This window comes from Gossypium hirsutum, chromosome A10 (assembly GCF_007990345.1).
Source record: "Gossypium hirsutum isolate 1008001.06 chromosome A10, Gossypium_hirsutum_v2.1, whole genome shotgun sequence".
NCBI lineage: Eukaryota > Viridiplantae > Streptophyta > Magnoliopsida > Malvales > Malvaceae > Gossypium > Gossypium hirsutum.
Genome location: NC_053433.1, coordinates 2407171 through 2428293, shown reverse-complemented (window position 1 = coordinate 2428293; position 21123 = coordinate 2407171). Strand labels below are relative to the sequence as shown.

The following is a 21123-nucleotide window of genomic DNA, read 5'->3' as shown; positions in this document are numbered from 1 at the left end:
CATTCTTTATAGACTCTAGGTCTGCTAGACACATGTTTATGAAGCACGTGGTCCTTTTTGTTCCTAGGGCTAACAACCTGAGCGGACTTCATACCTATTGGACATGTGCCCAAGTGACTACGCGCTCCTTAGGTATAGGTGAATTAAGACTGTGGCGAGCTGGATCTGCGAGCTTACATCGCAAGCTAGGCTTGCGAACTTTCATCCAAGCTGGGCCTGTGAACTTACCTCGTTTTCCACTCGTGGTTCGCCTGGCGCCCAATCTTCTAGCAGGACTTATCCAAGTCATGGATTGGTGATTTGGATATTGTCTAGGACTCAAGCTGGTAATTACTGACGTATAACAGGTAGTATAACAAAATAATAAGGAGAATCAGAAGATCAACACATTCAGATTGTTAACGTAGTTCAGATTCAACAATCCTACCTTCGTGGAGCATAGTTCAAAGAATGATTATTTACTCAACTTGTTAGAATTGTGTGACCCAAATTCTAAGAGATTGCTTGCAAGTCAAGTTAAACAAAAATATATTTTCTTTCTAGAAGATTTAGTATTTATTAGTATAATATATTTAGCATTTATTAGTATAGTTTATTTGACTTACTAATTTAGCCTATAAATAGGCTCCTTTACAATCTTAGAAAAGAGACACCCATTAGATTAGAACTCATAACACATTCAGAGAATTTTGTGTTTACGTTTGAGGGTTCTTTGTTTTTCGGGTTTTCGGGGTTTAGTTTTTATCTCCATCTTTTGTACTCTTCATTCTTTTGCCATTATAGTAAAATTATCTTTGCCCGTGGTTTTTTTATCCTCTTTTGAGGGGGTTTTCCACGTTAAATTTGTGTGTTCATCTTCTCAATTTCTTCTACTATTTTTACTTGTTCGTTGCTTATTCGAGACGATCCTAACAAGTGGTATCAGAGCTAGTTTAACTTTCATAGATCAGCCCGGTCAGAGATGGCAGCAACAAGGTTTGAAATTGAGAAGTTCGATGGTGAGACAAATTTCAATCTGTGGCAAGTTCGGATGATGGCAATTCTAGTTTAAAATGGCTTGAAAAAGGTTGTTACAGGGAAAAAGCCTGAGAATCTAAATCAAACAGAATGGGAAGAGCTTGATGAAAAGGCCTTGTCTGCAATCCAGTTGTGCCTCGCGAATACAGTATTGCAGGAGGTATTGATGGAGAAGACCTCATTCGCCTTGTGGAAAAGGTTAGAAACTCTTTATGCGACTAAGTCTCTGGCTAACCGTTTAGTGTTGAAACAACGTTTATTTACGTTTCGCATGAACGAATGTGAGCTTCTTAAAGATCACATCAGTCAATTCATTACTCTTTTAAATGATTTAAAGAACGTTGAGGTTCATATTGACGATGAAGATCAAGCTATGCTATTATTGTGCTCTTTACCCTCTTCATACAAGTCTTTCAGGGAGACCCTGATTTATGGTAGAGACAAACTCTCGTTCGAAGATGTGAAGGGTCATTTGTTGAGTAGAGACAAACTCGACAATGAGTTTGATTTGAATAGCAAAGCAGATAGACAAGCTTCCGTTTTGGTAGCATCAAAGAAACGAGACAAAAGGTGTCGCTATTGCAAAAAGTTAGGTCACGTCAAAGCAGATTGTTATAAACTGCGAAATAAAAGAGCTGCTGAGAGTAACGAGGAAGATGTAGCTGGTGCTAATTTGGTCGATGAAGGTGGTGATGATTTCTTGTTAGTGTCAACGAGCGATAACTCCAAGCTTACGTCTGAGTGGATCCTAGATTCAGGATGTTCTTTCCACATGTGTCCCAATAGAGAATGGTTCTCCACATACAGTTCAGTTGAAGGTGGAGTTGTGCACATGAGAAACGATTCATCTAGTAAAATAATCGGTATTGGTACTGTTAAAATTAGGATACACGATGGGACGATTAGGACACTCTCAGATGTCAGGTATGTACCTGATTTACGAAAAAATCTCATCTCATTGAGTATTTTAGACTTGAAAGGATGCAGAATCAACATCGAATCGAGCGACATTAAAGTATCTCGTGGAGCTCTCGTTTTGTTAAAAGGTAAAAGAACCGGCAGTCTTTATATTCTGGAAGGTTCTACAGTGACCGGTGAAATCGGACGTCCCTCGTCCGTTACGGAGTCAAAGTCAACTCATTTGAAGCGGAGACAACTTGGTCATAGGAGGGAAAAAGGTATGACCGTTTCGTTGAAGAGAGGTTCTCTTTTGGATGCAGGTTTTGAAAAGTTAGGGCACTGTATTCGTGAAAATCAGACCCGGGTTAGTTTTGATTTGGCAGTGCACAAGTCGAAGGCTAGAAGTCTTCCAGCTTCTAAGCATAGATTCGACTCAGTTAATTCCCTGCATAGTTCAAGATAGGCCCGTGGCGGGTTTTGGCAAAGATGGCATTGAAAGAATTCGTGTCAAGGTGGAGATTGTTAGAGTTGTGTGACCCAAATTCTAAGAGATTGCTTGCAAGTCAAGTTAAACAAAAATATATTTTCTTTCTAGAAGATTTAGTATTTATTAGTATAATATATTTAGCATTTATTAGTATAGTTTATTTGACTTACTAATTTAGCCTATAAATAGGCTCCTTTACAATCTTAGAAAAGAGACACCCATTAGATTAGAACTCATAACACATTCAGAGAATTTTGTGTTTACGTTTGAGGGTTCTTTGTTTTTCGGGTTTTCGGGGTTTAGTTTTTATCTCCATCTTTTGTACTCTTTATTCTTTTGCCATTATAGTAAAATTATCTTTGCCCGTGGTTTTTTATCCTCTTTTGAGGGGTTTTTCCACGTTAAATTTGTGTGTTCATCTTCTCAATTTCTTCTACTATTTTTACTTGTTCGTTGCTTATTCGGGACGATCCTAACACAACTATTAGCTAGATACAATTGTTGATTTGATATAATGCCTATAACTATCCATTGTCCTTCCCCAATCCATAAATAGGAGGATAATGCGGTACAGCACACTCAAACTCACGTCCTCCTACATTGACAACAATATCAATACCAATCGAGTTAAAACTCAATCGAGTTAAAACTCAATCAACGAATATAAGACAATTAAACACTCAAAAACAAAACAGCAGCCTATGAGTCAAAAATTCCAACTCATTAAACAACTTTGATTGTCCCAAAAATGTTGTTTTCTTGACGTTATAATAGAAAATGAAACAACAGGGTATAACATCAAAGCTCCCAACACATGTTTGAAAAAAGTGGCATCAAATTATTTAATGAAATCCATGAAAAAGAGTGTCTTGAAACTACAATTACACATTTCAAAATGTAAAACAATTAAAAAATAATCAATTTACATAAATAAACTAAATTTTCCAAAAATCATAGCATCTAAGCCTTCCATAAAATTTTACCAATTTTATTTAGTTATCATCCCTTTAATGATTTCCATTTTTTACATTAACATTACATTAATAAAGCATGGTTGGTGTTATATCTAAATCGGATAGTCCAAAGCCTATGAGTCTATTTCTGTTAATTCACTCAATGAGAACATATAAAATAAACGAGATAGATGACCATTAAGATTGACATTGAAAAAGCATATAGCAGAACTTTTTGAGAATTTATTAAGGTTTCACTCAATAAAATTAATATTCCCTTTCATATTACGTAAGTGATTATATAATGTATTATGATGTATGGAGCCACAACCCTAAGTGTACATTAGGGAGAGCCTTTATCTCCGTATTTGTTTGTGTTGGGAATGAAGAGATTGGAGCATAATATCTCTAAAGCTATGGAGGAAAAGAGCTGGAAACTGATCACTTTAACTACAAATGGCCTACATATTTGTTTTGATCAGGAATGATCTACATAATTCTTAGGAATCACAATAAAATTATTGATCGAATGACTAAAATTACCGACTTAAATTACAACAGTTTACAGATGTTTAAAAAACTTTCAATCTCAATCCAAGAATTATTTAATGATGGTGTTGCTATTATCTCCAATGTCAGCCATTAATATTTTAATTTATAGTCGCTATTTTACTGTTTTTTTACCAAAAAAAAGATAACACAACGACTTAATTTTATTTTTTTTTTCCTTTTTTCCTTGGAGCCATTTCATGACTTCACAAAAGGACACAAAACCCAATCCTTGTGGACGAGAATTAAATGGAAAAGTCAAATCAATTTGATGTTTAAAAAGAAAGCATCAATGGAGGACCCCTTCCATTTCGATTTGTCTATATATTTTTACACCAAAATCCAATAAACCCCTTCCTATATTTAACATAAAATGCCTCACAACCTCAATGTTTTTTAGTACATCCCACAAACCATATTCCACAATAATTTCTCAAGAAGACACTGCCCTCCTTTTATGTATATCCACTTATAGACTTGAATTCACAAGGGAGATTGAAGAGAAAAAACCTAAAACCAACAGCGACTATTTTAGATTGTTGATTGAGTCTTAGTTGAGTTGATATCGATATTATTGTAAGTGTATTAAGACATGGGTTCAAGTTATTGAAGTACATTATCCTCTTATTTAAGGGTTGGAGAGGAACTATAAGTTGTTTTAGACATTGTATTTAAAAAACAAAGATTAAGAATCGAGATGCTACACTATTATAATTCTACCAAACTCATAAAAAATCCACCCATCCCAAATATATATATATGTATATGTTTAAATTACCTTATGACTTAAAAAAGAAACCAAGAGACAAAATTGAGCTAAGAAGAGTTATGGCTTGATATGATATAAAGTGAGCCATGGGAGATCCCACTTAGATTGTGGTAATGTAAATCGTAATTAATTTACAAGAATGTGGTACAAGTGATGGGGGAAGGAGAGTGAAGGAAACCATGCTCATGAAATGCAATGCTGCTAGTGAGTAATGACAAAGAAATTATATAGTGGGCAACAACATAATGGTTATAGGGAAGTTATACTCATATAACACATTTGGCAAGGAGAGTGCAAGTGCACCTATTTGTTCAACGAGGCGAGGAAGAAGCACTTTTGTTCCAAGTAAAAGTTAGGGAGTGAACTTCCTAACAACGTATGTATCTAAACTTTTAAACCATGCTCTCAAAGATATTTCTACAATGGAGTTAACCCATGAATCATACTGATCTATCTAAGCTTAGCTCCTCAACTTTCCGAATAAGAAACTTTGTTTCCAATGTTAGCTCCATGATCTTTTCAATAAAAAATGTTAAAAAAATACATGTTAAGAAGTGACCGTACTTGCAATGTTAGCCAATGCAAGTAAAGGTGTTCAAGGCTCAGGCCAGGCTAAATTCAGATTGGGTTAAATTTAAACATGATTTAATACACTTTATGTTTGTTCAAGCTTAAACCTACTTATATTTATAGATAGCTAATCCAATTCTATTTTAAGCGTCAATATTTTTAAAAAAAATTAAAAATTTAGTATTATTTTTAAGTTAATTTTTAATAATTTTATATATTTTTTCATTTATTAAAATTTATATCTAGGTATTTTAAATTTTTTAATATTTACATTATAATTTAGTTTTAATGTATTATAAATTATAAAATATATATATAAAGAAAACATTATATACACATAAAACCTAGCCTGGCCTGAGAATGTAAAGTTGGGTAGAGATATTATTTTTTTTATCTAATATTTTTCTTCAAACATTTTTAAATTTCAGATAAATCTTCATACGTAATCTCACCCACGAATATATCTATTTGAAATTTGGACAAGTGTCTACATATATTTCTATAATCACACATAATATTTGAGATTGATATTTAACTGGTCAGTAATTTAAATAAATATCATGACAGTGATATTTTGATATATGAAAGCAATACGGTCCAATTATAATGACTCAATCTCACAATTGTAATTTTGTTACATTGTGACATCCCACACCTAATCCCAAAGATATTGTTCTTAAATTCATTTTAGTCCAACATTCCATTTTTTTTAAAAGAAAAATTCTAATCTAATAATTAACATTTCCGACTGGACACGTTTTCTGATAATTAGCCAAGACTAAATGCGGAATATGACCAAATACATAAAAGAAGAAAAAAATTCAAAAATTAAAAATATGGGTTTTTAAATTTGTTTTATGGCCAATATTTTAATTTCTTGCCCAAAAGAAAAGAAGAAAAATAATGACAAGTTCATGTGTATGACAGTAAAAGGACACAACTTGATGCATTGCCTACCAATCTATTTTCATTCACTCTCACATGAATATAGCATGGGGTACAAATAAAGAAAGCATAGAAAACCAACCTTTTCTTTTCTTTTTCTTTTTTAGTTACAATTTGGTCACAATTAAGATTCATGTGAACTTAGGTTTAAGCATAGATGAAGCATTACTTTGAAGGTGCACGGGACCGAGCTTTTGAATCCGATGAAGAAGCCCTTTCTTATGGTCTTGGCAAGTTAGGTTCGGTACCGAATTCAGGGTTCCGTCTTGATTAAATGATGACTCGAATTGTTCCAACACTTTTACTATCTGCCAGAATTCTGGCCTTTTTTCTGCGTGTAATGACCAACATTGCTCGATTAATGCTCGCATGGCAGGCGGACAGTCTCCCGGGACTACCGGTCTCAAATTCTGAGCAAAAAAATGGGTTCTGATGTCAGAATTTGCAGATAACAAATGCAACAAAATCATGCATAAAAATGGTTTTAATGTCGATTAAAGCTCGAGCCGTTGCATGTGACCGATAAACAATCATGCCATGTCTTATGCAGAATGATTACAATCTTTGGGTTGACTGAGCATGATTAGGGCAGGTGTTTAGACTCTATACACGGAGACTTACGTATCTCGATATTATGAAGGAGAATGAGGTTTAGAAACATACCTTGTTCACAACTGCAAATGCAGCTTGGATAGGATTCATATCCTCGTACGGGATCGTACCGGCTACCATTTCCCACAAGATTAGTCCAAAGCTGTAAACATCCACTTTCCGTCCATACGGTTTCCTTTTGATCATCTCAGGTGCCATCCATCGATAAGTCCCCGGATCATCTACTAATAGATCACAATGTGCCTCCTCACAAGCTATACCGAAATCAGCAATTTTCAAGTGGAATTCCTCGTTGATAAGGATGTTTTCAGGCTTAAGATCACGATGAATGACTCCTTGAGAATGAATGTATTCCATTCCATGAGCAACTTCGAGAGCAATAGCAATTATCTTTTGCAAAGGAAGGGACTTGTGATCAAGCTTGTGTAAATATGCCCTTAACGAACCCTCCGATAAATATTCTGTTATAACACAATAAACTGGTGGCTTTCTGCATGCTGCTACAAACTAGTTATCGGATCAAAACATAAAGTAAGAACCGAAACCTTACGATAAAAATTTAAAGCTATGGCATGATAAAAATTTCAATTACCTTTATAATGTTCCTATGGTAGAGCCTGGATAAAAGAGTAACCTCTCTATTGAACTGTTTCTCTAACCGAACAGCCAAATCTCCATTGTCAGCATCATCCGGTACCCTTATAATCTTAACCGCAACAGCTTCCTCTTTATATATCCCGTGATAAAGCCGACTATGAGCACCATGTGCAAATCTAAGCCCGAGAAACAACTGTGAAAGATCAACAGTATGTTCACCAGCTGCATCAGCAGAGTTAACCCTTTCACCAGCATAATCAAAATACTTGGTCCAAGAAGCCTCCTTCCTAAACTTCGACTTATCCGAAACTCTCGGTGACCCTGAGTTCCTAAGAGGACTCGAATTCGACCCTTTCTTTTCGTGCAAATGGGATTCCTTATGGAAAAACCTTCCCATCCTCCGCTTATCAGATTCTTTCCTATGAGGATGTGGAGTCGAGAACCTCCTCCTCTCAGACCTTGCTTCTTTAAACGTATCAGACAAAACTGTTTGCGGGACCGGAGAAACAGATCGTTGCTTGTTTGTGATCGGATTCCGCTGAATCAACGGATCGATGTGATCAGATTTTGGATTAGAAGGTTTAGACCCTAAAGTCCTCTCTTGGTTTGTATCTAATTGTAGGTTGAAAGGTAAAGATACCAATCTAGATGACTCCAACCTATGACAAACTGTATGAGAAAAATTTGTTCTTCTAATCCATGAATTAGCCTCTTCTGCCATTTTTTTTCTCCCTTTTTATCTAAAAAAGACCTTACCCCGTTTATCTTCCTCCTTAAAAAAGCTGAAATAATATGATGCTAAACAACATAAAATTAGCTTAAAATTTAGGTTTCATTGAAATCAAGAAACCAATCAAAGCTATAAACAACCATCAAGAAGGAAAATCTGGCTGGCCTTAATCTATTCTCCATCAAAAGAAAAAAACGATAATTAATCACTTGAAATGAAACCCAACAAACCAAAAAAAAAAAGAAAAAAGAAAAACCCTTTCTTCAACCTTTGATTTTCAAAGGACCAAACTTTTCTTTTAATTTTTTTTTAATCCCTTTAGACTTCAAATGTCAAAATACCACCTTCCGTGAATGCCTGGAAAATCCCACACAAGCAACCAAATAAGCAAGTCATTCATCAAAAAAAAAAACAGTATACTACATTTTATGAACACCCATTAACCACAGGGGAAAAAAATATCATTTATGTCAAAATCATTACAAAAAAGAAAAAAAAAACCCAGATTGAAATATTAAAAAAATTCAAAGTACATTACAATACCCCAAACAAAGCATCAAAAGGCAAGAACTTTACCATGAAGCTAAGAAATGCATGGCTAATCAACGGAAGGTGGCAAAAAAAAATTTTCCTCCTTTTGTTTTCTCTCTTCTTTGTTGCTATAAAAGCAAAGATGAGATCTTTTGCGGGTAAAAACTAAAAAAGATCAAAAGGAAAAACTAAAAACAAAAACCAAAAAATAGGAAAAGAAAATTAAAAAATCTAAGAATTTCCCTGTAAAAAACAAGTTTGATATTGTATACGTATCGTCTACGGGTATGGCTGAAGGACCGTAGATTCCGTGGACCCAATGTTAAGGATTACAACAATAAATAAATATATATAATAAAGCCGGGCCCAGTAAGGGAGGTGATAGTGGAGTTCTTGGGCCCACGTAAAAGGATTAAAAGTCAATAAAGGACAGCTTTAGATTTTCTTTTTCTAAAAAAAACTGTGTTGAATTTATTTTTATAAAATTAAGGCTTTATTTAACATTTTTTTTATTTTTTTAAATTTTTTAATCAATTTGATACTTAAATTAACAATTTATTCAAGTTTATCTTATACCTGTTCATGAGTCGAGCTACCAGTTCAAGCCAGAAGACCCGTCTGAAATTTGAGAGGGTTTGGACAAAATATTAAGCTCGAAAAATAGGTTCGGACGAAAAACTTAAACTAGTTTAAAATATGGCTTGAGCTCAAACTTGAATATTCAAGGCTCGGTCCGGCTCATTTTTTAAGTTTCTAATACTTTATAATATGTTATTTTTATATATTATGTAATTTAAAACACATTAAAAAAATAAACTTATACTAAATATATAATACTATTTTAATATAAACATTAAAATAATGTTAAGATGATTATATAAAAATTTTCAAAAATAATATATATAATTATTAAATATTAATATAATATAAATATTTTTAAAAAATTAAAAATAATATGGCGGGCTTAAAATGAATTTGAGTTAATCTTTTGCAAATATGAGCGGATTTAGGTAAAATGTTAAGCCCATATTTCGGGCCAGACTGGAATGGCAAACTTGGACAAACATAAATTATGTTAATATTATATTTAGGCTCGAGTCAAACCCGATCCGACCTATGAACATCTCTAGTTTATTACAAAAAGGGATTTAATATCATTTCTTTCTTATTATATTTATCACTGTGTTTCTAGTTAATATTGAGTTTTTTAAGAGAAATGGAGACAAAATAATAATTTAAATACTAAAATAAATAAATAAAAATATTGAAATATTAAAATGAATTTATTCAAAGATAAAATAGTAAATTAAGCTTACAAAATGAATGAAAAATTGCAAAGTGGAGGGATAGAAGTGTCATTTTCATACAGAATATTATGGGTATTTTTGTTTCTTTAATCGAAAGGATGGTACGGTTCGCACGGATTTTTTGTTCTCTTTTTGTGGCCAGTGCCCAACGTTATTGTTTTTGTATTTTTGTCAGTATATGGATCGTATTTATACGTATATTTTATATATTTAAGGTGGATTTTTATTTTTGTCTCTTTTTTTTTTAATACTTTTGAAAGTTTGTTTGGTTGGATTTTATTTGGACTGTTGTTATTGATATTCCTACTTGATAAATAAAAGTAAAATCTAGAAGTTAATTACAAGTAGAGTTGTCTATGGGTTTGGACGAGTTTAGGGTCAGGACTTAACAAAAATTTTAGGTTTGATTAATAGGTTTAGCCTAATAAAAATGTTAAAATCTGGATCCGGTATGGTAATATTAATTTTTTTAATTTTCATTTTTTATATAAAAAAATTTAAAATATAATACATTAAGTACACTACAAATATTAAAATAAATAATTTTCAGTAAATTGAAAATAAATTTTAAAAAAGTCTTTATACTTAAATAACATTAAGATAAATGCAACTTAATAAGTAAATACCTCTAAAATAGTAGCAATTTTAACAATGACCCAATGTTTAAAACTATCTATAACCCATTTTCAACCCCATAAATAGGATGATAATGCGCTTCAATGCACTCGAACTCACGTTCTCCTACATTAACAATAATACTTATATTAATCGAACTAAGACTTAAACGAAAATTTAATAAAAATTTAGGAATAGAAAAATTACAAACATGATAGCAACACAAATCATGCTTGACAATTCAAACCATGGTTGCATTTATTAATTAAAAATAATTTATTTTTTAAAAAAATCCAAATAAAACAATCAAACCCACCCAAGCAAAAATAGCAACCCAACTTTGTTTTAGTCAATTTTTTAGAAATTAAGGCAACCTAGTTTTCTTAATAGGAAGTTTTGATTTTGCCTAATAAAAATATATTGTAAAGGATAAGAGTGGGAATAAAACCTATCTGAAATTTATACCTTTATTATTTAGTGTACTATCAATAAAAGAAAAAGCAACTTGTATGTGGTGAAAATTTTGGACCAAAATGTAAAGGGATCATTCCTAGTAGCTACCTTTTATCTCTTATATTTTATTCCATATATTATATATTTATATTATTAAATAAATTTATAACATAATGAATTATTGAGGGAATCGATTGAGTCTTAACTCAATTGATATAAGTATTATTGTCAATGTAAGAGGACGTGGGTTTTTAAGTGCATAGAAGCGCATTATCTTCTTATTTATGGGTTGGAGAGAGGCTATAGGTAATTCTAAACATTATATAAAAAAAATCAAAATTTATAATAAAATTATTAAAATATATATTATATATTAAAAATTTTGGAAGTTTATTTGGTAGAATTTTATTTGGACGGTTGTTATTTGTATTGCTACCATAAGTCAAAAGATGATAAACCAAAGTAAAAACTATAGGGTAGTTAAAAGTTTATACTTTTTTATTCAAAAAATAATAATTAGACTTATCAATAGCATTATTGTTATTTTAGTAATTTAGAAATCATAGATTTAAGCATGTAATATCTTCTATGAATTATAATTAGTTTAAAAAATATAAAAAAAATTTATGGGCTTGAATATAAACTATAAAGAAAATATTAAAATATTAAAAAATATATACGAAATAATATATTTACCTTTCGAATTAATAATAATTGTTGAAATACAAGTGTGGTGGTTGCTCGTAGTAATAAAGTACATTTTGTGGTTCGCCATTTACTTTTTCGAAGAACACCCATGACGAGTGAATTAATCAATACATATAGTGTTTTTGAAAGGGAATATAAATTTTAAAGAGAAAAAATTTAAAAGGGTGATTTGATTTTTTTAAAAAAGTTTTAAGTTATTTTATTTGAAAATATTATATTAAAAAAATGTTTGAAATACTATTATTAAAGTCCTTAATTGAGTTATTTTAATCGAGTGAAGTGAGTATTAATTTAGTTATAAATAATTGAAAAATCATAATTTTTATTAAATAAATTATATTATTAAAAGAGCATTATTTTAAATTTTATATAAAAAAAATCAAAACACACCGTAAGATTTGAACCTTAGAAAAACACATTTAACAAAATTTGTTCTATAATGTGTAGATTTTCTGTATAAAAATATATAATCATTTTTTAATAATCTCAGTATAAGTTATGATCATATCTTATCTTTTTGACACTGCACCTAAATTTACCCATAGTCTCTCCCTAACACATAAATAGAAGGATAATGTACTTCAACGCACTTGAACTCACATATTACTGCATTAGCAACAATGCTCATGCATAAAGATGTCAATTGAGCACCCATCCCCGTCCCCCCTCCCCACCCACAAGACTAAAACCGTCCCCACTCTACCACCCACATGGGTTCCCAGACCCATTTCATATAATATATTTATAAGTATTAATGAAATAAATATAAACCAAATTTTTTATAAAAAAAATATAAAATATCTATCCTCCGGAGTCCCACTACATATGTGACATTATTCTAATTGTCACCATTTAAAAAAAAAGTCGTCGTAATATTTTAATTGGTAAATAAAATATAACTTCAACACAAGTTTAAAAATTTCAAAAAATAAAGTTCTTACATAATATCCAAATACAAACAATGTCTCAAATATATCATAAATGTCTTCAAATGCAACACAAGTGTAAAAATTAAAAAAATCAATCAATACATATCACTCCCATTGCTTCTGTATCACATTCATCTTCTAATTCTTCTATCAATTGTGAGTATTGTATCTATTTAACTTCACCTAAACATGTATATGAGAAACTGTGTTGAGTAACTCTCTCTTTTTTCTAAACTGGATGAGAAACTGTGGAGTGCTCTCATTGTTTTCTAAAAAAAATAAAAAAAGCAGTGAATGTGAGTTTAGTATTGTTATCATAATCAAATTTTTATAAATGTTTGTTTTTAAAATATGCTTATTATATTATGCGGGCGGGTTGGTAGAAGGTCATATCTACGCTTGCCCCACCACCCACAGCAGGTCTAATTTTTATACCCATCTCTGCCCAGTTAGGTGCGAAGTGAGGCGGGACCCTGCGAAACCCACCCCATTGACATTATTAACCATGCCAATCGAGCTAAGACTCAATCAGTAAATATATAATTAATTTTAAAATTTAAATTATTAACATATATTTTATTTCAATTAGTCAACTTTTTTAATATAGTATCAATTAATAAATTATAACTCTATGAAAGTTTTGGAATAGGACAATTACAAACATGATAGCAACACAAATCATGCTTGACAATTCAAACTATAGCTGCATTTAGTAATTAAAAAAAGAAGAAGGTATTTTTATGTTAAAGGATTTTCAAAGAAAAGGATCAAAACCCCCAAATAATAGCCATTTAACTTGTTTTAGTCAATTTTTTTAGAATTTAAGGCAACTTATTTTTCTGGTTGGAGGTTTTGCTTTTGCCTTTTATATGTGCATATAGATAGATGCATGTATGTTATAAAAGATAAGAGTGGGAATAAAACCTATCTAAAATTGATACCTTCATAATTTATTGACTAAATTTGAAATATCTTATCAATAAAAGAAAAAGCAAATTGCATGTGTTGGAAAATTTGGACCCAAAGGGATCATTCCTAGTAGCTCTCTTCTGCTGCCCATTTTTTCTATCTCTTTTTAAAGAGTTCATTGAAAATAAGCAATGGAATTGCAGATATTGTGATTCCAATTGTAAACCATTTATTTATCTATATTGTATATATCATTATAATTTGTGTGATTGGGTTTGTTGTCATAAGTTGATTGAGGCATGCTCAATGAAAATACAACAATATCAATAAAATTTTTATAAGTGCCTAATTAATAGTTGAAAGAAAAAACTACTTAAAGAATAAGGTAATTAACTTTTCATTCTACTAATAAGTGTTGAGTATGGTGGTAAGATGCATTACGCTCTCAAGAAAAAAACGAAGTTCGAACATTGAAGACGACATTGTTAAGAGAGATGGTCACAAAACTCGAACATGGATTATTAACCTCTTATAATATTTTTTTTAAAATAATTATTTAAATAAAATTTAATGTATGAAATATTATTTTTCACCCTTAGTGTGGGCAAGACAATTTCTAATGTTATTTATTTGATTTTCTAAAATTATTATTCTTCTTATGCAAATTAAGATTTGGCATGAGGCTCCAAGTCCAAAATATGGACCCAACCCAAAATATGTGAAACATTTGAAAATTTGGGTCTAAAAGTTATCTAAAAATGCCCAACCCAATCTTCCCAACAAATATCTTGGGCTATAAAAATATCAAGCCCATTAACTCAGTTATTTCATTGGTTTACCTTCAAAAATGTTTTTTTGAAGTGAAGTGAATAGAGAAAGACCTTTGGTGTAGTTTGGGTCTTTTAATTTCTTCATTAATCCTTTGAGAATGGAAAAAATTATATCAAATTAAAATTTATGTATCACATTGTATATTTTATTAAAGTTTTTTTAAAATGTAATTTTGACATTTTCGTATTCTTTTTAGAGTATTATATTCGCATGAAATTAATTAAGAATTATGACTTCAATAATAAACATATTTAAAGATAATTATATTAACGTAACTACTTTTTATTTTGCTATTATGCATAATCCAAGACAATATATCATATAGAATAGTGGTATTAGAGCTATGCATGAAAATACATAATAGAATAATATAGTTATAATATAATTGAGTTTCAAAATCAAGAAATAATTTAGTCTTACACATTTGTATCTTTTATCAACTTGGCCCTTATTCTTTTATTTTAGATAAATCTGATCCTCGACTTTTTAAAAATAGTCGAATCTCACCATCAACATTTATAACAAAGTTGAATTATCATTTTTAATGAAAATACAAACTAAAATGTTAAAATTTTAAACATAGCAGCTTGTATGGCAACCCACATATACTTCATGCTTTTTCTTTTTAATTTTATGAATTCCATGTCAACAAGAAATACACATTGGCTGACACTTGGATTGTCAAGCTAATGTCGTTAAAAAATTCGTTTTAACGCTTTATGAAAGACTAATGGCCAAATTTAGCTAAAAAAGAACAATGACTAAATTGACAAAATATGTAAATGTTGAGGGTCAAATTTTGTATTATACCTACTTAAAAAATGAGAATAAATAAAAAAAGGTCAATTTTAGACATGTAAAACCCTTGCACTATCTACATATTGAGGTGTGCATGGGCCGGGTCGGGCTCAACTAAAAATTTAGGCTCATTTGTTAAGCCCAAGCTTGACCCGACCCAAAAAATGGGCCTAAAATTTTGCCCAACCCGACTCGGATAAAAATGCTAAAACCAGAGCCCAACCCGACCCACCCATATTAATTTTTATATTATTTTTTATATAATTTTTAAAAAATATAATACATCAAAAATACTAAAAACATCAAAATAAATATTTCCCAACAAATTGCAAATAAATTTTAAAAAATATGCATACTTAAATAACACTTAAGATAAATGTAACTTAACAAGCAAATATCTCTAAAATAATAAGAAAATTAATAAATGTCTTTAAAATAATAACAAAATTAATAATAAAATAAGCTTTATACAATATCCAAACAATAACAACAAAATAATAACAACATAATAGAAAAATGATAGCAAAATAGGAAGAAAATAACAAGAAAATAATATTAAAAAAAAGTATGTTTTTTTGTCCTTTAGTGAATTCAGGCCGGGCCGAGCTGAGATGGGCCCAGGCTAAAAAATACTTTACCTGAGGCTCTACCCGTTTTTTAAACGGACTTTATTTATTTGTCCAAACTTATTTTTTGGGCTTATATTTTTATCCAAACTCTTTTACATTTTGAGCAGGTCTTCAAGCCCCGGGCTGATTGTACCAACCCATGATCAGTTGTATCTACATATTGCAACAACATCATTCATGTTTTGGCCGCCTCTGACCTCAAAAGCGACAAGCCAACAAATTTGCATTGCAATTGGCTTTTTGCTCATAAATATCACCAATTTGGCATCCCGTAATTTCCCCACAAGCTTTAATGAATTGATAATTAATCTTACCTGACACTTGCAAACTGTATGCAACTTATATATATATACACTTCCATAGTCCAATAAAACCCGGAGTCGAGATAGATCGAATTCTTAAATATAAGACAAAATTCTTCCAATATTTTCACCTCGGTATTTGATTTCTTACCTCTCAATCCAATGAGCATTTGTCTCGAAATGGGCTTCATAACCTAGTAGCAACACGACAGCTCAAAACCATAGAAATTGCCCAGGTTTCAGCAATGGTGACTTTGGTCTCATCTACTTGTATGATCATCCATTGCCACTTTGAATCTTGATTTAAAACGAAGACCAAGTCAATAAAACCTTAGTTTAATGGGATTAGCTCGGAACCTAATCCATTTATTGTAATATAAAAACATTATTATTTTTATAAGATTAATCAATTGTAAAAGAATCCAAAATCCAGATGTGTTTTGTGTATTACTTTGCTTGCAAAAACCAGACCATGTTCTGTCATCAAATCTGTAACTTAAATCTCTGAACATCAAACATCCAAAAAAAAAAAAAGAACAAAAATTCTGCCAAAAACCGTCATTTCATAACCCAAAAATATATATATATATCTCATATACCATTATTTATCCATAAACAAAACTGCAGATTTAAGTAAGCATATACTATCATCTTCTTCATACAACCTCAAGTGCTGTACAATGCACATTCGACAACTTCCCCAACAAATCTACTGTTAACATTGATGACCTCGGCTTCGTCAACCGGTCACCGGAACGTCCAACCGGCAACGATTGTGTCGATGTATTCCTTTCGCACGATTTAAGCCACTTGGCCAGCATGTATCTTTGTTTCCTCCATGGCCCCATATGCATTTTCTTTTCCTTCATGCATTTCTTGGCAGCCGAACACAAGATTTTGATCACATTGTTTAATCTTTCTACTTTACCTACGAAAACTTCTGGTAATCTTTGTACTAGCCGATTGTAATCTTCACTAGCTCTTGCGATCTCAAATTCAGCTCTGAAATTCAACTCTATTATTACCCTTACTTCCCCTTTTCTTGTATTTTCTATCACATCCAAGAAACTGTGTTCCCCTGCGAGAAAATAAATAAATCCCATTAAAAACAAAACAAAAAACCCACCATGACAAAGAAATTCCTCTTTTAATTCATATATAGATATGTACCTGATGGGATATCTGGGGAGCTACGCCATTTAGACCGGCAAACGGCACTGTTGAAACCGGCATTTTGGAGACGGCTAGAAACTTCTCTCATGAGACAATTCTTACAATTTTCCGCCATTGAGGATTTTCCACAAACACATACAGTTCTTCCTTTTTGAATATCATTCAAAGCTTCTTTTGTGGCGGTCCTGATTCTCAATTCCATGGAGCTAGTCCGACACAACGTTTGCTGTAAAAGCTGGTGTTGGCTTTCCCAAAAACTCTTACTATTTTCATCGTTGCCCCCGTCGTTCTCTTTCTCATCGTCATCATCATCATCACCATCGCCGACAATTCCATCGTTATTATTACCCCTAAATTTATCGCCGTTGCAGTTTCCCAGGACCCCCTGGTCGCTATCTTCAAGAAATTCCAACTCTATATCCGGCGTAACCGGATCGGGTTGCTCCGGGAACTTGAATTCCGGGCATCCGTACGCTAAATTCCGGTGATTCCATGGAATTCTTGTCGCAACGCGAGCCATCTTTTTTTCTTTTTTTTTTAATTTGGGGGAGTAGCTAAGCGAGGCAAGTTTGTTTTGTGCATTATTATTGTTATTACAGGATTTGGTTTTATAGTAAGGTTTTAGGACAAGAAGTGGGACCCGTTTCGAACCAACGTGGACTAACGAGCCGCCGCGCACATGATGAGAGAGAGGATCGAATCCGGCGTGGCATTAAATAATTGAATAATCTGCACAGTCAAGTATTTTTAGACCAGACAGCGAGGATCCACGTCAACCGGCTGCAATAATTTTGCTCATCTGATCTATTCTAGATATACTCTCGAATATTCACGTCCCGCAAGTTTTTTTCCTAAAAAAAGAAGAAGAAGAGTTTGGTATGATTTGTAATTTCATCCCTCTACTTTTTTAAAAACTGATAACTTAATCCTCAATTTTAATTTGTGATAGGGGTGAATTCAGAAAAATTTTTAGTGGAGATCAAAATCGAATTGTAAATTTTTAAGTGATCAAAATATAATTTTATCGTTTATTAATTTTTGATTTCATCATTTTTGAAGCGAATAAATAAATTTATTTTCATTTTTAAAAGGTCAAAATGTAATTTTACTACATATTAACATAAATTTTATTATTGGTAAAGAGACTAAATTGCATGATTTTCATTTTGTGGGGGACTAACGCCGTTGCCACCCCCTTTAAATTCCCCCTTAATTTGCGGTAATTTAATCTTTATACCTCAATTACGAAAACTAAAAAAACTAGTTCAATCGAGTAATACTGTTAAATCGCTAACCTAAGAATCAACAATTGAGTAAAATCAAAAGGTCAACAATTCATATGCAATAAATTAGCAAAAAAACAGTTCTATTTTTTTCTCAAGTATGAGAATAAAATACTGATAAATTAAAATAAAGAGATTAATTTGTTAATTTTATAAAATTGAGGGACAATTTTTAAAATTAGACCAATTCTTTTTTAAATGGTAAAATTTTATCGCAATTGACTGATTCCGCGTATTCGGTGTTTAACTATCGTTGAGTCAACCTCTTAATCTACAATGGTTTGAAATTATTTAATTATCAACGTGTAAATCATTTTTTTTGGTAAAAATAATTTTCAGTTTTAAAATGAATGTAATAATTTTTAGTCTTAATCATTTAAATTAGAATAACTAATATTGAATTAAACTTATATAAGCCTAAAATAATATAATCATGAAATTTGAAATAGTCAAAAACGGTAAGTGCTTTTGAAAAAAAAAAAGTCAAATTTAGCTTTATATTATGATGTTTGGACTAATTAATGATATTATAAAAGTAAAAAAGATAATTATGTTAAATTAAAATATAAAAATAAATCTTAAACTTAAGTACATCATAAGGACCCATAATAAATTTGACCAAAATAACAAGTCAGACACCACAAGTACAACAAATTATTCTCTATAATTCGTTACTTAGCCCTCATAATTTTTTTTCTTTTTAAATATAAAGAGTTAATAATTTTAAGGCATAATGACAAATTAAGCTCTTAACGTTAATATATTTAGTTAATTTGACTCTTATGTTTTTTAGATAAATTTTATCATTAATTTTTTTAAAAGAGTTGAATTTAACTATTAATATTTTAAAAATTGTTAGTCATCGTGATATGTATGATAAATAGTGTCATGTCAACATAAAATACATGTAGACTGCTATGTTAGTTACCAAATCAATATCACTAAAAAAATTAATATTTTAATGATTTAACTCTTTTTAAAATATTAATAGGATGACATTAAAATATAAATATTTCAATAACTCCATTTCCCTTTCCCTCCAACAGGAAATAAATTATGGACTAGATCGTAAATTTAAGTATACTAGAGAGATGAATTCAGAATTTCACAAGAAAAAAAAAACATGACCCAGATTGCCACAGCTAATTACTCAGAATATTATATTTTGATCCCTATCCCGATCCCGAAATAGTGGGGGCCACAAACAAGCTGGAAGATAAAAGAGTGATGTGATCTGATTGAGTGTTTGATGAAGATCACACGTGGCAAAATCGAGGGCGTTAGATGTTAAGGTTTATCCGAAAACAGAGTGGCCCCCTTTCTCACAATTTTCCTGTTTGCTTTCCAAAAAGCAATTATTATTTGTGGTATTGTTTCAATCATTATTATTTTTTAAGATTTAAAATTTTAAAAAAAAGGGAAGTTATCGTATGGCAAAAACGCGGCGTCTTGCCAATGGTTTGGCTTTGTTTTATTTATTCATTGGGCATCTAAGACAAGATTGTTTTGTCCTTTTCGATTGCTTTGCAATAATTGGGAAGGCTACTATTTTAACATTGTTTCACTTTTAATTATTTAATTACATTTAAAAGAGTTAATTAAAGTGTTTATTTCTTAATTATTTAATAATAAAAATAAATAATAATTATGTATATTCACTTTATGTCGACATTGTGTGGAATTATTTCATATTTTAAAACAATAATTCAAATCTGCTATTGTTGTTGTGGAAAAAGGAATCTGAACTATGGCCAAAAGAGCAATGATTCACGTGGGTCAATCATCTTAAATTTCTCCTTTTAATTGCCTGTTAATTTTTATACTTTAATTTGTAATATTTAATTTAAATTTTTTAACATTTATATGTTTCAAGGACTCACATATTATTTATGTATTGATTTTAAATTTTCTTAAAAACTAGTCGATATTTTGTCGTTATGTGTATAATCCATATATATAACGTGTGGTTAGCAGATACTTTGTTCGTGTCAAAGTGTGGTCTTAATGGTACGAGGTCGTGTAGTTTAGGGCTTGCAAGGCCTAGGCTCATGAGGTATTGGACTCCTCAATGTCTTTTGCTCACAAGATAATCTCTTAGGTCATGCAGTCAAAGGGGTTGATACGTGAGATATAAGTATAACAAGTACCCGTACTTATAGAAATTTTAAAAATTTAGCATTAATCCAAACAATATATGTAATGGATTTAACATTCTATTATCAATTTTATCATATTCTTACAACTAGGGCTGTGATTGAGTTGCGTTAAACTTGATTACTGTCGAGCTCGAGTTTAATTCAAAATTTGAAGCTCAATGCTCAACTCAAACTTGATCAGACATCTATTTTTAACCTCAAGATATAATCGAGTTACTTGAGCTCGATTAAGTTCATTTACCAAATTTTATAAAGAGCTCAAACTCAACTTAATAATTAAGTTTAGAGTTAAAAATATATTAGGAACAATGATATAATATTAAAAATATAAAAAAACTTGATAAAACTCGCAAGTTATGAATAATAATTT

General features: G+C 31.0%; 2 protein-coding genes across 2 annotated transcripts; both read right to left on the bottom strand.

Moving 5' to 3' along the window:
* Positions 1-6190: 6190 nt before the first annotated feature.
* LOC121208553 (serine/threonine/tyrosine-protein kinase HT1) lies at positions 6191-8984 on the bottom strand. The gene is made up of 4 exons (XM_041079513.1): positions 8706-8984; positions 7395-8486; positions 6854-7309; positions 6191-6600 (listed from the first exon to the last, which is right to left on the bottom strand). Exons 2-4 carry the CDS (start codon positions 8118-8120, stop codon positions 6322-6324), a joined length of 1461 nt encoding a protein of 486 aa, XP_040935447.1. The 5' UTR covers positions 8121-8486; positions 8706-8984; the 3' UTR covers positions 6191-6321.
* Positions 8985-16684: 7700 nt separating this feature from the next.
* Positions 16685-17904, bottom strand: LOC107924888 (uncharacterized). The gene is made up of 2 exons (XM_016855460.2): positions 17312-17904; positions 16685-17219 (listed from the first exon to the last, which is right to left on the bottom strand). The coding sequence occupies exons 1-2, from the start codon at positions 17832-17834 to the stop codon at positions 16798-16800; spliced, it is 945 nt and encodes a 314-aa protein (XP_016710949.1). The 5' UTR covers positions 17835-17904; the 3' UTR covers positions 16685-16797.
* Positions 17905-21123: the final 3219 nt, after the last annotated feature.